Raw genomic sequence first — 17618 nt, 5'->3', positions numbered from 1 at the left:
ATTAACGGAGATGAAAATGGTTTTTAATTATATAATGAAGTAAAACTGAATATTATTTGTTTAATTTAATTAAAAAGAAAAAAATTTCAAAACTATTTGGTATCGATATTTAATAAGAATCAGTTTTTTCAATAGTGCAGTGAAAACAAAAACATTTTTTTCTAAAAAAAACATTTCTATGTGTAAAAATTTATTCAATTTCTTCGGTACGACGAGTCAAAAACCATGTTTTCATTGGTTCGGCTCTTCCTTTCATCAATACTGGACCACGATAGGTAAATTTAAAATCCGAATCATGATTTTTATTCTCCATTAGACAATTATAAGCATTTTCTGTAACATTGATCATTCCGGGTGCACCAGTTGTTTCCGTACGACTAGTAAGATTGACCGTATTTCCAAACAGACAATAACGAGGCATTCGTTTACCAATCACTCCGGTGACTACTTCTCCCGAATGAATTCCAATAGTTAATTGCTATATATCAAAGCAAAAAAAATTGAATAAATTAATTGAGTGCATAAACCAAAGGAGAGAAAAAAAAACATCATTAAATTATAGTTTGAAAAAGGGAGAAAAAAATATAAATGCTTGTTATGGAAATGAAAATAATTCAAATGAGCCACAATAGATATAATTACAATTCCATCTAGGTCAGCATTTTTGACTCGTTTAGAAAGATCCATTATATCTAATGCTAATCTTGCTATACATCTAGCATGTGATTCACATGGTTCAGGCAATCCTGAAACGGCCATATATTTGTCGCCCACCGTTTCAACCTAATGTAAAAATCATGGAATAAATTGAATTTTTTCGATTTAGTTAAAATATTTTGAAAGATGATTTTCAAAAAAAATTGAACCTTATAAACATCCAGGATTCTTTTTCGGATCGGTCAACACATCAAAAGTCGTGTAAAGATTATTCAATAATTTTACAATTTTCATTGCTCCTTTTGAATCAGCATTTTTTGCACAATAATCATTGAAGCCTACTATACCGCTAAACAATAAGGTAACGCATTCATATTTTTTAGCTGGTACAGGTCGTTGATGTCGAAGCTCGTTTGCAACCGATGGTGGTAACACCGAATAAAGAAGTCTATTTAAAGTGAAGAAAATATTGTTAAATTATCCACATAAAAAAAGATTTGATAAGAATAAAATTATTTCAGGTGGCAACACAAACCTATCGGTTTTACGTTTTTCATCTTCTAATTCTCGATATGTTTGTTGTAATTTATCTGTTAATATTTCCAGATTTTTAGTCAGCTTATATTCTGCTTCAAATTGTTCAGATAACAATATTAAATCTCTCGTTGCATCATGTAATGGAATATCGCTTAGATACAATCCACGACGATTAAGATCATCCAAATTCAATACGCTTGGTGAACAAAGAAACAGAACAAGATCTGTTTCTGGAACATAAATCATTTGTCCTTTAAGACGCATTCTATAGAAAGAAGAGACAAAATAATCAGATATAAATGATATTATTGTTCGATTAGTATCAAACAACAAAAAAAGCTTAAACAATAATAACAAGCTTATTGTTGAACGAACATGATCGATATCATCATCATTGGTCATTCTATCCAATTCAATAGACTATTGACAATATATATTTACGAACCTTGTAAATTCTTTGCCATTTTCATTATAGTTACCAAATTTTGTACGCAATACAAATACAGTATTAATATGAGCCAATATATTGTTAAATGTAAATTCCATATGAGGTCGAATCATATCCATTACTTGTGTAATGTTACATTCATTTTCAGTGAATGCAGGAAGTACACGAGCCATTGAAATTCCAGCCTAAGTTTATGTGTGTGTTTGTAACAAGAATCGACAATTTAGTGAGAGAGAGAGAAAAAAAAGAGAAATGATAAAGGGAATGATAATCAGAATGGTATATTTTGCATGCATGCATGGTATGGAATAGAAATGCCTAATTTTTCCCAAATTAAAAAAAAAGATATGCTGGTAACTTTTTTTTGGTCAAGGTTTTTCTCTGTCTATCGCTCTTTGTTTATATTTATTATTATTTTAATTTTGGCCCCGGATTTTTCCCCGAAACAATCATAATAAGAAAAAAAACAACAAGCAAAAAACTAGTAATAAAATCATAATCATTAAGGCCAACACCAAAAAAAAACTAAGGATAATGGTCATTTTTTTCACTGTTGGTAGAGGCCGAAATCGATAAAACAAACTAAAACTATTGCTTTTAATATGATCAACAAAAAAAAACATGATGTTATAGCCTTAATGGTGTTTTGTTAAACTAGGTTTCGGAAATTCGTATTCAATTAATTCAAGAATAATTTATTATTATCATTATAAACAAACCTGACGAAGAATCATGTTCTTATCGAATACAAGATGAAAAGGAAATGCTTTACAAAATGTAAGCGGTGAAATTTTGTTCTCAAACGACATAAATTGATTGATATTAATCTGATCCATGTTGCCCATTCCAATTTGATTGGATACGGGTTTTGCTTTAACTTTTTCGATAATCTCAAATTGTACATGATCACAATCATCACCTTTACGTTTGATGATATTTACTTCAACATCTTGTCCATGTAGTTTGTTTGCAACAGCCTATATTTTTTTTGTTGTTAAAAAGAATTGAAAAAAAAAGAAATGAGTAAAACTTGTGACTTTAACAATCATTTGTGTATCACATTACATTATTACATCATAAGCACAATATTTTCTTATTCTTTTTTTTTCCATTTATTCAACAACAATCCATTATTTAAATTGCACCCTGTATGTGGTAGTATATAAGTGAATTTTCAACACAAAACCGATTAGATTATGATGTACAAACAGACATCATATTGTGTATACCGTATTGCAATAAGAATAAAATCACTTTATATTCATCAAAATAATTCGCATTTTTTTTGGCTAATAATGGAAAAAAAGGAAAGAATTTCACATGGAAAAAAATTTATTTACATCATTTCCATGTTGACACTTTTTTTTTGGAGCATCATTCATATAAAATGTAAAATTATAACCATTAATTTTGGACAATATTTTAAAACTTTTTTTATTTGTAGAATATTTTCTGTTCAACTAATGGCAACGATTAAAATTATCATCATCATTATTATCGATCTAATATCTTTCGATTAAAACATGAACCAACCATAAAATAGTTATTATTACATGGAATGTTTTGTTTACATAATGGAAATGAATTCTGAAACGAATTTCAAAGTTTAAATTTTTTTTTTGTCAGAAATTTTATCTATAAACATTGATATTAATACAATGTTGGTATATAGCGTTATGATTATGATTGTATTTTTTGATCATCATTTTTGTCTACGTATATTATTTGTCATATCGATTATTATGATGATGATGATGACCATCATCCTTTTTGAACATGGAATTGTCCAAAATGTAATAATGAAGAAACAAAATCAATTTAATTCGAGATGTGAAAACATGACAACAACAACAACAACAACAACAAAATTTATGTTCATGTTTACTTTTTTCTGAACTAATAAAATAAATCGGTTTCTATATGTTTCGTTATCGTTTTGTTGTTGTTGTTATCACAGATTCTTCCATCAAAATATAAAAAAATCATATTACTGCCTTACTGAATTCATGATGATAAAGTTTATCGAAAACGATGGACAAACATTGTGTGAACATTATTGATTTTGTCATTTTGGTCTTTCAGCAAAAGTAAAGTAAAAAAAATTCTTTCACCGACATTCAAGGCAAAAAAGCCAGGGAAAATTATTATTTTCTACCTTTTCTATTTATTTTTTTCAATTTCAATTTTGTTGTTCAGAATAATGGAACGGGAACAAAAAAAAATATATTTCAGTCTTCAACATGAACAACCAAACACAATCATCAATCTAATATTATATTGATATTAACAAAATAAATCGCTATATTTTTGTTATTTTGCTTGTGTGTATTATGTTTGGCTTCAAAATTGTTTGACCATCATCATCATCATCAATTGATGAAGCAAAAGATAAAAAAAAATCTGCCTGATTGAGCTGCCAATTGCAGGTGATCAAAATGATTGCCCAATGAAATTCTGGCAATGTGTGTGTATACATAACACAAATATAATAAAGTAATCATAATAACAACAATCATCATCATCGTTTGTAGAGAGAGAGAGGGAAAAATCATATCACCATGGTCCCTTCCCCGCCAATCCACCAACTCACCAAACAAACAAAACTTGAAGACAGGAAACCAAATTCATTTTTTGGCAAACAACAACAACAGAATTGTTGAGGAAAATTTCCACGTAAAAAGAACATCTATGTAAAATAAATGTTTCGTAAATTCTATTTCCTATTCGAGTTTCAAATAAGTAAAAAAAAATCGAGTCGAAATGGTGAATTATATTCGAATGAAATTTTTGTTTTTGTTTTGTAAAAAGGATCATCAGAAGCAGCAAAAATGAAGATCTCACAATCATCAAGCAATTTTTCGCTCGAATAATCATTATCATCATCATAATCATCCTGGTTTTAGTATAGATATTATTCTTAATATATTCTCCATCCATTTTTTTGTATTCTTGAACTACAATAGGAAATATAAAAAAACCAGCCACAAACACAATAGAGAGTGAATATATATTTAATAAATGAACTTCATGAAATTGTATCCGATTTCATTAATAGACCATAAATATACAACGAGAAAAAAATGCCAATTTCTCATCTTATTTATTTGTGAAGTAAAATTATCGAAATAATATAATAAGAAAAAATGAATGAATGAATGAATGAATAAATAAATGAATGAATTTATTCAACGAATTCTGATGCTGACAAAATATTGTCAACTATAAATGCATCAAAATGACATTGTCAGATCGCATCATCATCATCATCAAAATGATTATTTTGTTGATAATTCATCAAAACATTAATTTAACAATAAAATTAACAAATAAGATGTTTGTTAATGAAAAAAAAATTATTATTATCATTAATAAATGTGTGTAATTATAATCATAATGAATTTTATTACACAAACAGATGATTCATGATCTCATTAATTGTTTGTCTGTGTGACAGCCTATATTCTTTTTCTTCTATTTTTAATACATAATTATTCTACCATCATCATAACATGGCTTGTTTGTATTCCTCTGTTTTTTTTCAATTTTCTTTTGTGGGGTTATTAATTAATCGATATTATTATTATTAATAAACAAGCAAAGAGAAAAAAAAATTATGTACAAAAACAAAAACGAAACCATGAAAAAATGACGAGAAAAACAAAGAATAAAGTAACATTATAAATAATGATAATGATTGAGACATTGAAGAAAATTGAATCATAATGATGATGATGATGAAAAAAAAAATGTCAAACCAAATCGATCATCTTCATCATCATTCGACCAAACATTTTAATCAATAAGAATAGCTATTAATTTTTTTCTCCTGTGTACATATATCGAGCAACAATTTTTTATTGTTATTATCATCATCATTATTATTTTTCCATGGATGATAACAATGTTTTTGATTGAATTCTTTAGAATTTTTTGTTGTTGCAAAAAAAAATTAATTTTATAAACATTAATAAGAATTCAGGAAAAAAAGAAAGGAATATATTATGAATTGTAAATGTTTGTTTGTATATAACATTTTGATCATCATCATAAACAATATCCATTGACTAATGATTTGGATGATTCATGAAAGTAATTCACAATCCGTATTTGATTTAATTTAAGTTTTTTTTCAAATTTCTAAAAGCAATAAATTCTATTTTTCTTTTGGATGTAAGTTTTCATCTTGATACATACACACACATACACTTTTATCATCATAAAATGTTGGTGACAAAGTTTGAGTTCCGTTTGGTTTTTATCGTATTTTATGACACTTTGATAATGACAATGATAATGATGTTGTGACCATTTTTTCTTCGTTTGTGTTACAATGGAATTGATGATAAAAATTCTGAAATTCTACAGAAACAGAATGAATATCATGAGGTCGTCATTCCAGTTTTGTTATCTTTGTTGTTATTAAGTTGTTTCAACATTATAAAATAAATTACTGTCTACGTAATTTTGTAAATCGTAAAAGATAAACATCTCATAGACGTTTATTAAATTGTTTATCATCAACAACAACAACAACATTATTGTTTCAATCTTTCTATAAATTTTTTATTCGATTTTTTATCAGAATCGAAAAAACTAAGTAAATTTCAAATTTGTTTTTTGCTTTCTATTTTCCCTATCTTTCTCTATCTGTCAGTATTTGTTATCAGATTCTCTATTCGCGGAGAAATTCAATCGGCAACAAACAAATGAAAAAAATAATGAAAATGATTCAAGCAAATGAAATGTAATTTGATGAAAGATGTTTTGACTGTTTAAAAAAAAATGTTAAAGAATCTGATTCAACAAAGATCAAATTGTAGATATTTTTTCTTTTATATCTTTTGTCCGACAAAAAATAAAATAAATAGAAGTTTAAATTTTTTTGTTTGTTCTGTAGAATCCTATGTCATTATCATTGTGTGGGTATGAAACATTTCCTAATCTTTATAATTCACAATATTTTCAATATAATAATCGAATAGAATTGACAATGTTTCATATGCTATAATAATAATAATAATGACCGATAATGGTTCACATCAACTAACCAACATCAAATGCTCGTCAATCATTTTCAGCATCACCATCACGAACGAACGAGAAGGAAAACAATACAAAACAAAACAAAAATTCTCATCGATAATCGCTATCATGATGGATTTGAAATAATTTTTATACACGCAACACCGAATACAATCAACTAAAGAATAATTTTAATCAAAAATATGAATATAATAAACGAATGAAGATCAATTGACCATTTTTTTTTCTTTTTTTGGTCGATCAATCCTCATTTAGTCATATGGCCTGTCTTTTGTTAAATATCGATAAAACATCAAATAAAGAATATATAACTTACTTTTACAATACCGATAACGATATGTTCCAGTCCTTCACGTTCCGAATAATAGTGCAATATTAATGATCCATCAATACGTTCTGAACAACGAAATGATGGTGCTTTCATTCCCGGATATATCGTAGCCAAATGATCATGCAATGCATCCAAATTTTGTAAAAAATCTTTTGTTGTAGCACCTAATACTTGTAATATGGTATCATAGCCAGAGTCTTGACAAAAATCAAAAAATGATCGGCCAAACATTTCAAGAATTTCATTTGCCGGGATTTCTTCATTTTGTTTTAATATTTCATGTTGAACACAAAGCAAAGATGAATGTTTTTTTAACCCCAAATGGATAAACAATTGGTGCAAATTACAATCCAATTGTTTTTGATAATACAAATCAAATGAATAAATGAAAATATTAGAAATAGAAATTTTTAATCATACTTAGGACACGTTCGGCAGCCATCACTATTTGATAGGTCATTTCATCATCATAAACAATACGAACAAGAAATGATCCATCCATTTCAATATCAGCTTCTCTCCTGTTGATGAATTTTAATAATACAACAATAATAAATGAAATAATGAATATTATGAAATTCCGAAATGATCAAAATTAATGTAAAAAATATTTTTGTTTGCTTTCGATTATTAAAATTATTATTAACCAATTTTACTCAGAAAGTTTTATTTTCTTATTACCCTCTCATTTTGCTTGAATGAACTTTCAAAAAAAAAATCAACAATCATCATTTATTGAATGAATTTTAAGTTTTTTAAAGCATTTTTTCTGAATATGTTTTTTACGATAGTATTTTGAGCATAAATTTTTGTTTAAAAATTAAAATTATTCTACCACCCAGAAAAAAATGCTTAAGATTCATGACAGAATTTACGTATACAATCAAAGGTATTAAAATTATAATATAACGATTTCGAAGAAAGAATGGTGGAGAGTCAAATCAAAGAAAAAACAATGGTGGCTGTGTGTAAAGCGGAAAAAAATAAGAGAAAAAAAAAATGAAATTGTAAAATTGGAACCTGCATAAAAAACGCTGTGAAAATAAAATAATGTCTCATAATTGCCTTTAACGGTGTGTGATTTGTGGTTTAAATCATTTCATTTTTTTTTTTGCATTCGTATGGAAAAATATTCCTGAGAAAAAGACATTGAAATCAACTCATTAAAGTGAATTTGTGCGAAAAAAATAAAGCCCAGTGGAAATAAAGAGTGGTTTTGTTCATAAATAAAACCAATTTCTTTTTTTGTTCCATTTTATTTCAAATTATTATCGAATGAAAAACAAAAAATGTAATTATCATTTAGGGAGTGTATACTATACATGATTGATGCAATGATTTAATTTTAAAATTGCAAAATGAACCAAAACAAAAAAAAATGAAAGGCCAAAATCATTATTAAAATCAAAATCATTTACTTGATTTTTTCCCATATTGGTTCGCCAAAATTTTGTATGACCAAAAGTTCCAAAGCATGATTCACGAATCCATACTGGTTATGAATGTTTGTGCAAGAAGAATAAAATAAAACAAAAAAAAACGAAATTCAATTAAATTCAATTTCGTGTCAATTTTGGTAGCAGTCAATTTCGTTTTTTTTTGTATTATATCAAACTTGAAACTATGAAAAATGCTTACCATTTTCTGGTTTTGATTATTACCGTGTTTTTATTGTTGTTGTTGTTGATGATAATGATAGAAACTTTTCCAATATTTCCGTTACAATAACCAATTTGAACAAACGAAGTTCTCCTTTTTTTTGCGGTAAAGAGAAGGGGAATAATGATGAAAAAATAGGAAAAAAAATCTTATTAAGCTTGAAATGTTTGCCTATTTTAGTCGTTCTGCTAAAATTTCAAAATAAATCAATAGACGAAAACAAAAAAAAGAAGGAAATTTTCAATTTGAACAAGAAAATGAAAAAAAAAGAAAATTGAAAAATAAAACACATTGAAAATAATGCCTGTCGGAACAATAATAATGATGATAACCGAAAAAAAACAGAATTCAGGAATGGAAACAATCAAATTGATGAAGTGATCAATGCTTCAAAAGTGATTTTTCTTTCTATTTCTTTTTGACTTTTTCAATGAGAAGGAAGAGAGAAAGCAAAAAAAGCTGAATATCAAACTTATTGATTGACATGTAATAATAAAGTGATTTTTATTCATTCTCCAAGAAATCAAATTCAAATGAAGAAAACAATCGATAAATAGAACAAGAATTACGGTAACTAAAATGTTGTAAATATTTTATTTTTAAACAATTTAATCAACTAGAAAATAAAAGCAACGGGAATTCACTTTATACAAACAAATATTCATTGATTGATTGATTACCTATTGATCCTTTGTCAGTGAATGTGTGTGTGTGTTTGATTGTTTTGAAAAATGTTCGAATTCGTTCATAAGATTCAATTAGCTACTATTTGTATAATGAAATGAAAAAAAAATCCCCAAAGATCGATAATTTTGGGACTAAAATCAAATCAAAAGTTTTTTATGATCAAGAAAAAGAAATTTATTTAATTCATTCCTAATGAATGAAATTGAATTGATAATTGAAACCAATCAATATTGGTGAATGGTACTTAACCAAAGGAGAAATTATTAATTCTCTCAATCAAATATCATCATTTGAAAAGGAAAATCGATCGTTTACGATTAATTTTCAAACCAACCGATCATATAATGTGGCCATTTTTTTTGGATTTCCGATAAAAGATTGTGCACAAAAACAAAAAGTGATCGTTAAACAAAAATTGCTTTTCTCCATATACATATAGTGGCCAGATGGCATTCAAACGATTCAAGATTTTTTCTTCATTTCCAACATAATCATTATTTCAAAATTTCAATAACAAACAATAAGAGAAAAGAATTCTCAAATTAACACTTGACTTGATCAAAGCATTCCAAAATGTAAAATCATATCTGTATCTCAACTTGAAAACTTAACCAACCACAATGTATTGTATGAATGATGTTGTTGATAAAAACAAACAATATTTCGGGCTAAAATAAATGAGAATATTAAAAAAAATAAGAGAATTGTCAACAAAGCACGACAAATAATGACAAAACTTTTACCTGTAAAACAGAAAATTTAATCATCCATTCAATATAGGCCAAATACAAAACTTTTAAACCTTTGATAAAGATATTTGATCTGTAAAGTAACTAGAAAAAAACTTTTTGTTTATCCAACATCAATCATCATTATCAGTAAAGTTTCATTGTTTAATTCATATTTTCGACATTAAAAAAAATTTGGGTATTTTAAAAATGAGAATACAATAATTCGTATAACAATAACAACAACAACAATGGAAAAAAAATTTGGAATTTAGATTAATGTTTGAAACAAATGGAATCATTTGTGCCGAAAAATACATATGTTAATTATAAAACATTATTATTATTATATGTAAGATATTAAAACTTTCACCGCCCACTCTATCATACATCTATGGATGGTTGGATGAATGGATGATTATATTAAAAAGAATTTACTAATTTACATTTAGGTAATTCCATTTGATTATTTTATGATGATGATAATGATAATGATTAGAAAATGGTTCGCTGATTCCGTAGATGGAATTTTTTTTTCTATTTCTATTTTGTTGTAATAACATGTATTGTTTTTTTAAAATTATCTGTTTTTCTTAAGTGAAAGCTTATAAGAATTTGTTCCCGAAAAATTCTGTGATGTACGAAAATGTTTTGAAATCAGTTAACGATTCGTCAACATTGATAATGAATAAAAGCAAATTCTGACATTTTTTAAAAAAATGCTTGTTTGTTGAACAAAATAGTAATAATAAAATTATGTTTACATTGAAACAACTAAACAACATTTGTAAATGATATAAAAAAAAGCTTGATAATAATATAAATCATCTTTTATGGTTCAACTACCAAATTTTCAATAATAATAAAAAAATGGCATTTCAAGAATGATGATTTTGTCTTTGTTTTTTCTTTTCTCTTCCATTGCTAACATGTTATTACATTATTTTTTTTTCAAATTTTATTTGTATTTAAAATTCAATAGGAATAAATGTCAATGTAAATCATTGTCAAACAAATGATGAATTTTGGCAATAGTATTGGCAATTGACATATAAATAATTTTCATGGAAAAAAAATAAAATAAAAATAAAACAAAGAATTGCGAACTATCAAATGAAACAGAATAATGACAAATTTTTATTCCGTATTGGTAAGAATTTCAACTGTACTCAATATCAATGGTCATTAATATGGATGATGATGATTATCATTATCATCATTTTGAAAAAAAAAATAGAGAATGGTTGACTTGTTTTGTTTTTGTTTTTGTTGGTTTTATATTAGATTACCACAGAACGAGAAAACGAATCCTAAACAAAACAGAACAGATAATTTTGAGTGAGATCTGGTCAACAACAACAGCAACAAAAAAAAAATACCAGAAAATTCACTGTTTGATAACAATAATACATGAAATGAGTGAAACGAGATAAAGAGAGATTGAATAATTTATGATGTATAGAATATGATGACAACTTTAATAAAAATGATTATAAATTAATCCAATTTTCTGTTTTATGTTTATGATTATTTATCAATGATGGTTGATCATTTTATTATTCTTGAACTTTTACTAGTTAGATTCATACATAATCAAGGAGAATAATTTAAAAAACAAACTTGAATTCTGATTGTTTTTCATATTGACTTTTTTTTATTTGATAATAGCCAGTCAATAATTTTGGATAGTGTTTTTTCATAAATTCTTCAACCAAAAGAGAGATTTGTCTAACAAAATCATCTATCTAATGTATCATTAGAAAACAAAAAAAATTCACCATTTTTTCTGGCTAGAATCTACAAAAAAATTGGTCAACAACAACAATCATAACCATAAAATGTTAAGATGAATAGCCGAATTGAATAATAAATCACAAATAACAAATCGAATTTGATTTTCCATCCAGAAAAAAAGAAAAAGAAAAATCGACTATAATAATAATAATAATAATAATATTTCTTTATTTGATTTTTGTTTTCTCTACTTTCATTTCTACTATAAGATATTTTTTGGTTATATTTATGAGATAGGTCAGAAGAAATTGAGGATCAGATCTAGTTGGTCACAATCAACAATCCATCTTTAGATAAAGCAATCCATCTTTAGATTTAGATGGAACTTTGTTATTCAACAAAGCAACAAAGTTATATTGAATGCATGTAAAAATTATTATGTATATAGTTTTAATAAAATTTAGAACAAGCAATCAGATAAAAGAATTTTTTTTGGTTTGTTTGGATAAAAATTCAAATATATAATGATGGATAATTAAAAGTCCAAACACGAAATAATAATAATATCATTGAAATAAACTATCTGACAATAATGAACGCCCTTAGTAGTATATTGGCTAAATGAATCGAAAGAAAACGAAATGACCATTTATTTATATGGAAAGAGAGAAACAGAATCTAAAATGATGAACGACAATAATAATAAAAGTAGTATGGAAAAAAAATTAAACAAATGAAAATTTGATAAAATGAAACAATTGGATAATCAGCGAAAAGAAAGGGGTCATTGTTTTATTTTTCATTAATGTATTGGCCATAAATTAAATTAATAATTAAATTTTGTTATTTATTCAGTAAAATTCTTATGGCATTCAAATATTTAGTCTAATAATGGTGATTGTAAAACCAAAATATAATGATTGTATATGTTTCAGAATAATAACACTAAAACAAAAGTGAATGGAAAGAATTTTGAATAGAATTTATAAAATAAAAAATATAGAGGGAGCCAGTTGTTGTTTGTCCAATTTTAATTTCAAATAAAACGCGCGCTTTTAAAGGAAATGTTGACAAAATATTACAACAAAAAAAAACTTTATACAATGAATGAAAAATATAACAATAATAACAACATACCGAAAGAATCTGGTAAACCAGCAATAGGAATAGAATTAAAATTCAACAACAGTATATGCGTATGAGACAAAAAAGAGTGAATAAGCAAAAGAGGAAAAGAGAGAGCTAGAGAGAATGAGAGAATACAATACATTAATATAAAAACAGTGACGATGTCGGCGACAACAACAACAATAATGATGATGATGACGACGAAATGCTTCAGCACCAATACTAGTAAGACTTGATCCAAAATCATTTTGGAACTATGTTTTTTTCCGTATGGCTAACAATATAATCAAAAAAATATAGCGACTGCGACGTCGTTTCAATTTGATCAAAGAATAGTAATAAAGAAAACGGACAGGATTCTATATATACATGAATAAATGAGGCCAGCATGTTAGTAGTGTCTGTGTATTTGCATTTATTCGGGTGCTAAAAAATTTACGATGATCAAAATATAGTTGTTACACATCAAAAACGTTGATGAGATGTAGTCGATAATGTCGAAAATTGTTTAACCAAATTAAACGACAAAAACGAATCAAATGACATGATAGTTTTGATAAAAATCATTCGATTGAATGAAATGAATCCCTTGAAGGAGAATATCGGAGAACAAAAAACACACATAACAAAAAACATGACACCATTGAATCTTCTAAAAAAAGTAGAATGGATCCACATTTTGATTTCCCGAATTCTTTGGTTTTATTGTAATTTTGTTTTAATGATGAAAATCTCATCTTAAAAAATAGAAATAAATTTGTATAAATATTTGAATTCAAAATCGATAATATTCCAATGTTTCCAAAATTACAAAAAAAAATGTATTACTTTTTGAAAATACTAGGTATTTCTTTTGAATAAAATAGAGAAAAAAAAAGACTTGAAGCATAATATCAAAAATTCTTCTATATGTTAATTTTGTAAAAACTTTAGATTTTTAAAAATATTCTTGCATTGCTTTGTCTCTTTTTTTTCAGATAACTTTTGTTGAAAACAACGATAATAATGATAAGTTTTATGTTGTTTAACAATGTGTAATGGATTCTGGTTCAATTGGTTAATTGTTCATTCATCCAATTATTACAAAATAATAGTGAAAATTTTTTTCTACACTTATGAATACTGAAATGATCGGAACTAATAATTTTTTTTCACGGCTTGAGGAGAATGGCTGATTGCTGATTACCTGGATATAATTACAAATTTTCCAGACAATGAGGAAACAATTTCGTTGCAAAAAAAAGGAATAATTTTTTTTCGGGAAAAAGTTTCATTCTTTGTTTTCGGTTTTTCATGAAAGTTTTTAGGTTAGTTTTTGGAATGAATTAACTGAATGAATCACCAACTCATCATATCACCAATGTTATCATTGAAAATGGGAGATTATGAATGATAGTGATAAAAACTTTTGTTTTCATTTCTTTTTGGAATTGATTCTTTTGAAAAATTATAAAAAAGAATAAGAATAAAGTAAAAGAATTTTATTTTAATATTTTTTTTTCTATTCTTTAATTAGATGAATTCTGAGAATAAAGCAAATAATTTCTTCTTATCAAAAAAAAAACATTGTATAGAAACACACGATGGATGGATGTACGATTTTACATAATTATCGATGATCTATTGTAAATAAAGAATGAAAATGAGCAAAAAAAAATCATTACATATATTTGGATAATAATTAAATCCTAAATTTAGTACAAGTTTTGTTGTTGTTGAATAATTATCGTATTATTATAGTAAGTATTATTTTGTACCTTAATGTATTTGTCATTAAGGTAGCGATTGAAATTATATGAAACAAAATCACGTTTCAATTATCGATACATTGGTAATGACTTGTCGACCGGTAAAAAAAAAAAGAATAAAATGAAAACAAATTCAGATCACGTACAAGAAACAAGAGAGGGGGAGATAAAAAAAGAGAATCGAATCATTAAATTCTATTTTTATTTAATTTATTTACGAAAATAAATTTGCAACATTTTAGATAGAATAGAATATTATTCTATTCAAACATTTTAGATACAAAATATTTTGCATAAAAAATTCAAATTTAAAAATTTCACCTGCAAAACAACAAAATTCTAATGTAAATCATTGTCCATATGAGACACAATGTGAATCATATTATCGAGAATTATGGTCAATGCAAAAAATCGATTTTTTGTTATCGATTTTCAGCCAAGCGTTGGAAAAAAAACTCATAAATTTGGCGTTATCTTTTCACAAGAATAAAAAAGAATGTCAAAAATTGTAAACTGGCAAAAAATTTTTTCTTCTTTCTTAACTCGATAACTTCATAAGACTTATTCTTTCTTTCTTTTTACAGATAATGTTTCCGATTTGCATGCATTTATCTACATTAACTATTTGAGAATTTCAAAAATCATACTTGTTTTTCCTGTTTCCGTTATCTCAAAAATAAATGAATTTGTCGAGTATATTTTATAATTTTGTTTGAAATCAAAAGGAATTACAGTCGTTCAAACACAAACATTTGCACAAGCATTAAGGCAATTTATCTTTGTCTTGTAAAAAGGCAATGAAATGACATTCAAAACGACATTTTTTTCCTATGATGTAGGTGGAAATCATTCGATAAAATCTGCTATTGGAATCATTTCTTAGGTTCAAATATTATGTTAAAAGCGATGACAATATCAAATGACCGGATAAACATGAAATTTTAGTAATGTCATATTTTCCACCATATTTTTGGGCCAAATCAAATATATAACATCATCCTCTTTTATTGCGAAAATAATGGCAAGAATATTATCTAAAATGGTAGTGAATAGAACAGGCTGTTGCTATCCATTCAAATTAATCTGATGTAGGACAAAAAATGCACGATATATTCATATGAACACATGAAAAAATTGCAAAGAAAATTTAATCATTATGACTACATAAAGTAAATCGGATTTCTTTCTATCATTCAGACAGGAATTGCGAATGAAATAAATATTTTTCCTTTTTTTCCAATGAATCTCACAAATTTGACAGTTCGAACAAAAAAAAACAAATGATTGATCAAGATAAAGCATAAATCAATCGTTGTTGTTGTTGTTACGATTGCCTGGAATTTATGTTGTTTTTTTTTGTTGGAAACCAATCAATTGTGATTGACATCATCACGATTGAAACATTTTCGATTAATCATTTGATCGTATATTTTTGTAAGAAACTTATTTCAACTAATCATTCGGATACATTCAATATCTATGTAAGAATGTAACAAATAAAGTGAATGAGAAAATTTCTGGGTTTTTTTTCAATCATCGTAATGTTCATTGATTTAGAATATAGCAGAAAGAAAAACAATAAGAAAAAAAACAACAAACATCATCATCATCATAATCATGATCAAGCATTAGAACAAAACAGAATTGAAATGGAAATTTCAATGTTCTTTTACACGACGAATAGCAAGAAAAAAAATCTAATATTATTCCATTATGTTATGTAAATCATGGATGAAGATTTCTTAATCAAACAGTAACACATATATAAATGCAAACAAAATAAACATTGAATTCTATCAGGAGAATAAAAATATTAAGAATTTTGGATATAAAGTTTTTTCAAAAAATGCAAAATTAAATCAAAATATTCGTTGATTTTAAGACAAAAGTCAATTCCATTCCAATAATCATCATAGCTTCATTGATGAGAAAATTTTTTCAAAAATTGGCTGATAATTGGCATCAATATGTAATTATTCGATATATCAGTTGATGAAAATCCAATTTTTTTTTTTTTTTTGAATAAAATCAAATAATACAATCGGATCGTTAGCTATTAATATTGAACAAGACAATCTTACAAGCCACAACAATCAACCTTTGATAATGAACAAGATTCATTATTTTATAAAATGTATAACATGTATTTTCTTCATCATCAAGGGATCATTTTGTAAAAGAACTTTGTCATCAGAAATAAAGATAAAAACAAGACCCAATCGATTTTGTGCAAAAGTAAAGTGAAACATAGAATTCAAACCAATCGAAAATCGGAGTGGGGAGAGTAAAAAATGGAACACGATACAAAATTCACAGACAATATATTCATCCATTCCAAACATAACACATGTTTAGAAACATAAGCATTTAAATGAATGATAATAATAAAAAGAAAAGGGCTCTTTCAACCAAACTCTGAAACTATCTCATTCTCAATCACTCATGTACTTAAGAAAACTTAAAGAATCGGAAATATCAAGAATCATGAAAAAAACCAAAACAAAATAGATCAGGAGAATGAATAATGGAAATTTAATGTAACTGAAAACGTAAAACAACGGAATATACAACAACAACAAAAAATAGACAAAAAATAACCGTCAACCCTCCTACACTCTTAACACCAGATAAAAACCAGTTAACAATTTGATTGTAATAGCCTATCATCAAACTTGAAAAAAACAAGTGTATAAAGTGCACCGAACGAATTGAATTTCAAAAAGTCTCCAATATCAAAATATGAATTCTTTTCTTTGAGATAACCAAGATGAATCTGAAAAAATGGATTTCAAAGAGCCCAAAACAAAATGAAATAATCTTTACATCATTTTAATAGTAATGAATTTTATGTTATATCTAAAATGACAAACAATGTTTAAAGATAAATTATCCGTAAAGAATGAAAATAATGAAGAATG

At 26.2% G+C, this 17618-nt stretch overlaps 1 protein-coding gene across 1 annotated transcript; it reads right to left on the bottom strand.

The window, feature by feature from the left end:
* Window position 1: 1 nt before the first annotated feature.
* On the bottom strand, window positions 2-9376 carry LOC113791951 (guanylate cyclase soluble subunit beta-1-like). The gene is given in 12 exon segments (XM_027341803.2): window positions 2-478; window positions 643-783; window positions 867-878; window positions 880-1105; window positions 1193-1459; window positions 1640-1827; window positions 2362-2619; window positions 7002-7273; window positions 7437-7537; window positions 8435-8508; window positions 8655-8768; window positions 9356-9376. Coding segments are annotated over 11 exon segments (1830 nt in total). The 5' UTR covers window positions 8658-8768; window positions 9356-9376; the 3' UTR covers window positions 2-190.
* Between the last annotated feature and the right edge of the window lie 8242 nt (window positions 9377-17618).

Source organism: Dermatophagoides pteronyssinus, unplaced genomic scaffold (assembly GCF_027571235.1).
Source record: "Dermatophagoides pteronyssinus isolate colony J.1.1.1.1 unplaced genomic scaffold, Derpt_VIB-CSIC_2022.12 sq0028, whole genome shotgun sequence".
NCBI classification, from domain to species: domain Eukaryota; kingdom Metazoa; phylum Arthropoda; class Arachnida; order Sarcoptiformes; family Pyroglyphidae; genus Dermatophagoides; species Dermatophagoides pteronyssinus.
Note: the sequence above shows the minus strand (reverse complement) of the source record. Positions and strands in the feature narration are given on the sequence as shown.